The sequence below is a fragment of the Montipora capricornis genome, chromosome 8 (genome assembly GCF_036669925.1).
Source record: "Montipora capricornis isolate CH-2021 chromosome 8, ASM3666992v2, whole genome shotgun sequence".
NCBI lineage: Eukaryota > Metazoa > Cnidaria > Anthozoa > Scleractinia > Acroporidae > Montipora > Montipora capricornis.
Window position 1 is genome coordinate 12,932,325 of NC_090890.1, and position 4,135 is coordinate 12,936,459.

General features: G+C 38.4%; 1 protein-coding gene across 1 annotated transcript in view; it reads right to left on the reverse strand.

The window, feature by feature from the left end:
* Positions 1-2,304: 2,304 nt before the first annotated feature.
* LOC138060190 (SEC14-like protein 1) overlaps positions 2,305-4,135 on the reverse strand; it is a 39,207-nt gene continuing 37,376 nt past the window's right edge. Inside the window, exon 18 of the mRNA XM_068905913.1 lies at positions 2,305-3,764. Within this exon, the coding sequence (XP_068762014.1) occupies positions 3,653-3,764 (112 nt within the window). The 3' untranslated portion in view covers positions 2,305-3,652. The remainder of the gene's footprint in view (positions 3,765-4,135) is intronic.

Sequence of the window (4,135 nt, forward strand, 5' to 3'; positions counted from 1 at the left end):
ATGGCGCAGTGATGAGAGCACCTGCCTCCCACCAATGTGGCCTGCGTTTGATTTCCAGACTTGGTATCAAATGTGGGTTGAGTTTGTTGGTTCTCTACTCTGATCCGAGTTGTTTTTCTCCGGGTACTCCGATTTTTCCACTCCTACGATTTGATATGAGTTGACTTGATTTCTGCAGTGTCCCCACCCAGTAAGTGCTCCAGCGCTAAATACAGTTGAAACTCAAAGTTCATTATTAATATTATAGTTTATAGCTTAACCTTAGCTAAAAAGGCTGGAACGAAACAAATATAACTGGTTGCGCCAAAGTGTGGAAAAGTACGGTACATAATTAATGTCCAAGCCCAGGCATCCTTCACAGTTCCCAAAAGGACCGCAACCTATGTGAACAAGATTCGGTCTTCGTGCGTTGTTAACTTGTTCCGCGTGTTGCTGGCGGTTAGAAAAGCACAACGAAGGATGCTACAAGCATTTGACGTAACGACATTAAAGCCTTTGTTAAAAACAAACCCAAACTAAATCAAACAGAGCAATGATTATATTTCAACTGAGTTTATTTTGCCTCCAACAATTCTTCGGACAAATGACCTGCATGCATATCAAGTATTAAAACGCTTTATTACTACAACATTTCAATAATCAATTGAAACAGCTGACTAAGGTTTTTTAATTGCTCTGATTAGGAAACCTGACCAACGACGTAGGCAAAGACAAAGAGAACGTCATCCCCGAATATAAATCCGCATTTAAGTAGTCACCTCGCCACAATTCCGGATCAGTTTTCAATATATTTTTTTTTAAATATCTTGCTCAACAATGGGGAACCCTCTGATAATTTTACTGGTACGGGGGGACCCAATGATTACAATGGTTTGAGCAACGCTAAGTTGCGATAGAGAATAAAATTCATCCTATTAAAGACGCTGAGTCCTCCTCGAAACCTTGAGTTTGGTTATCTCACGTTTGTTTCGCATCAGACGACCAAGAAATAGATTTTAAATGTAAATTCCACGCGAACCAAGCCACATTTTTTTTAATCTCTTAAGCCGTTTCCGTGGCGTTTTCGTCGGCGCTGCCTATGCCGATGGTCAAGTATTAAATCAAGAAAAAGAAACCCTTGCAAAAAAAAATATATATAATAATAATAATAAAAACCTTTGGTCAGAAGTTGTATTTCTTCAAATTTGAATATGAATCAGAAAGGTTTTCAGCTGAGCGTTGAACATCGTTGTGACACGTATTCGCTATTGGCCCCAAAAATCGGATATAATTAAACCAGCCAATCATATAGCAACAATGAGGCCCAAGTGTTTTAGTGCCTTTCACGATGCAGCTTATCGTCACTTGTAATCGAGAAAGGAGAAAGCTTCTTTGCATTATCTGTTATCTGTTTTGATTAACCAGAAAACTTTCATTGATTCCCTGAAAACCTCTCTAAATCGTTGTATTTAATGTAAAGAGGTAACAATCGCACAAAAATCTAGTCATATGGAAGATACATTCCTTATTTGGCTCCATCATCCTAAAACATTTTCTAAACAGCGTATTTCGTATTCCCCGTCCTCAATATCTCATTTATATTATTAATACCTAAATTGAATATCTAATATTATCCCAAATTTATAACCCCGTTGAACAGAGCCAAATAAATAAAAATGTTTTGTGTTCATTTGCCAATTCCATAATTTGTACACATATAAAATCCAGCGAGTAAGTAACACATCATGATTCCTGGAAAATTTTATGCTTGCGGTCCTCTATTTGCGACAAACTGCTGAAAATTTTCTTCACCATTCACCCCCTGTAAATTTGACCACAAGTTTCTTGTAAACATTGCGGCTTTGAAAATCTCCCGTGCACCAGATGGGGATATGGCCTTCTAGCCCAGGCTGCATCATTTTATGGACAGTAGTTAAATTTATCAAAATCTCACGAAATCTGCCGAGGGCCCAAAAGTCGAGAGAAGGTCCTCAATGGGTGATTTATCCTGTAGGCAGTCAGGTTTTTTCCCGAGAATTAGTCCAGCTTGAGGAAAAAGGCACCAATTACTGTTTGTAATTTTCGCTCGATATTAAAACTTAAGTAAACAAATGAAATATAATAGCGACATTTACGTAGATGAGCAAAAAGCTTGAAATAGAATATTGACGTGCAAAACGAATTCGAGCGGAAGACCGAAGGATTACTACTGACTAAATCTCAAGGGTCTTTCTGCAGTTACCGGAAAGCATTATATTTTTGGTCTCTTGGTATTAGTCTTCATTTGAGTTTGTTTTTTTTTCTCATTTTTCTGTCTTTTGTCTTAAGTAATCTCTGCTCCGGTACCTCAGTGCAGAGAGAACCAAACTAGGTAACAGGTTATTACACATCTGAGAGTACAGATGAATTAATAGAACTTGATTTTAGCACCACACCAGGTGCCTTATTTACATTCAGTCATAAAAATCCTAATTCGTTTTAAGTTACTCTATTCCATATGGACACTAAACAATATAAATGAAATTGACTTCACTTGAAGAACAGTTTACTCTCTATGGCTTATTATTCTTTTTCCCCCTTTGTAAGATGCAATAATTAAACAATTTTTGGGGTCTTATGCATTGTATGCATACAAACCCCTAAGTCAGAGGCAGATCTTGTTTTCTTGGAAGTCATGCGTTCTTCTGCGCTATGACTAATCAGGATAATAAAGCGCCATTTTCTCGATCAAATCCGGACCCCGGGCAAATCGATCCCAACAAAGGTATTATGATAATCAATTATTTTCCTCTGGCTTTGATTATAACGTTATCATCATTTCAAAATACTGAAAAAGTTTCACAGGGGACAAGAACAAAATGTCGCTCAATACAATGCCCTCTAGGCACCACAAAAGTATCACTGCATCTCACAAAAAAAGATAAATTTGTCTACTTGAGGGGCTCACCTCTTGTGCATAAAAAGAGAACTACAGGTTAAAGCTATAACCCATCAAAATTTTATATCATAAACTGTAAGACGCTCCTCACTGAATTGTATCCCCATGGATATTTCTTGAATATTGATGAAAATAAGAGGATAATTACCAGCCCTAAAGACATCACACCATTTCAGGTGCTGTACATCTGCCTGTTGTTTGACCCATTTCCTTTCATCAGGTACGCTGAAGTGCAACTACACCTGCACAAACACATGCCGTATCAAACAACTTGTCAACGCACCCTTTTGAAAGCTTTTCAATCGTTTACACTCTTATGTAGCGGGGACAGTTAACAAATGCCTTTGCACGCGAAAAAAATTAAACTTGGATTCCCTCGTCAGTGCATATAAATCCAGACCAGCTGAATTTCATGCAACCGATAGAGAGGGCAAAATTGTTAGCCTGCAACAAACAGGTGAATCACACAAGGCCAACTGTCCCGCAATTGTCCTCAATGCAAAATAGTCCTTTCGTGAGCTGAGCGTTAACATCTTCGATAGCAGAATACAACAAAACTATCACATTACCGTGAACCTTTTGCTAAACCTCTTTGGCCACTATAAACAAAAGAAGCGATGAACTACAGATGAATCCTATAGACGTCTACTTGTTATGACGTTTTGATGCATTCTTGAGGTGCTGTGTCTGCCTTTTTGTTTGTGTTTCGGTGCGAGCCCCTCGTAACTGTGGTTGCTATCTGGAAGGATGCGATGAACTACTTGCTCCAGAAGAATGACTTGCTGAAGTGGAAACACTCAACTGGGAGAAACCACTGTGACACGACTCCAGACTTGACAAAGATCCCCTGGAAAAGCAATGGTAACATGCACACGTATGAAATAAAAACATTTTCTTTTGTTAACAGCGAGGGTATTGGACTAGTTAACCCGGTTCAATTTATCAGGACTCTCTGTCTCTCTCTCTCTCTCTATATATATATCTATACCAGGGGTTTCAATAAAATTTGAACGAGACGGCTGGTTTGACTAGAATAACTGAAACTCTTCTCTATTATATATCATTATCTAGGGGTGTCTGTGAGCACGCCTTTTTAAAAAAGAATGCTTCACGTTTAGACGAATTCATGTTGTCATTGTCAAAATGGCCGTTTTTATGCTAGAGACGCATAATCCGTCCAGACGAATTATGCGTCTCTCATGTTATCCGTGTAGTTTA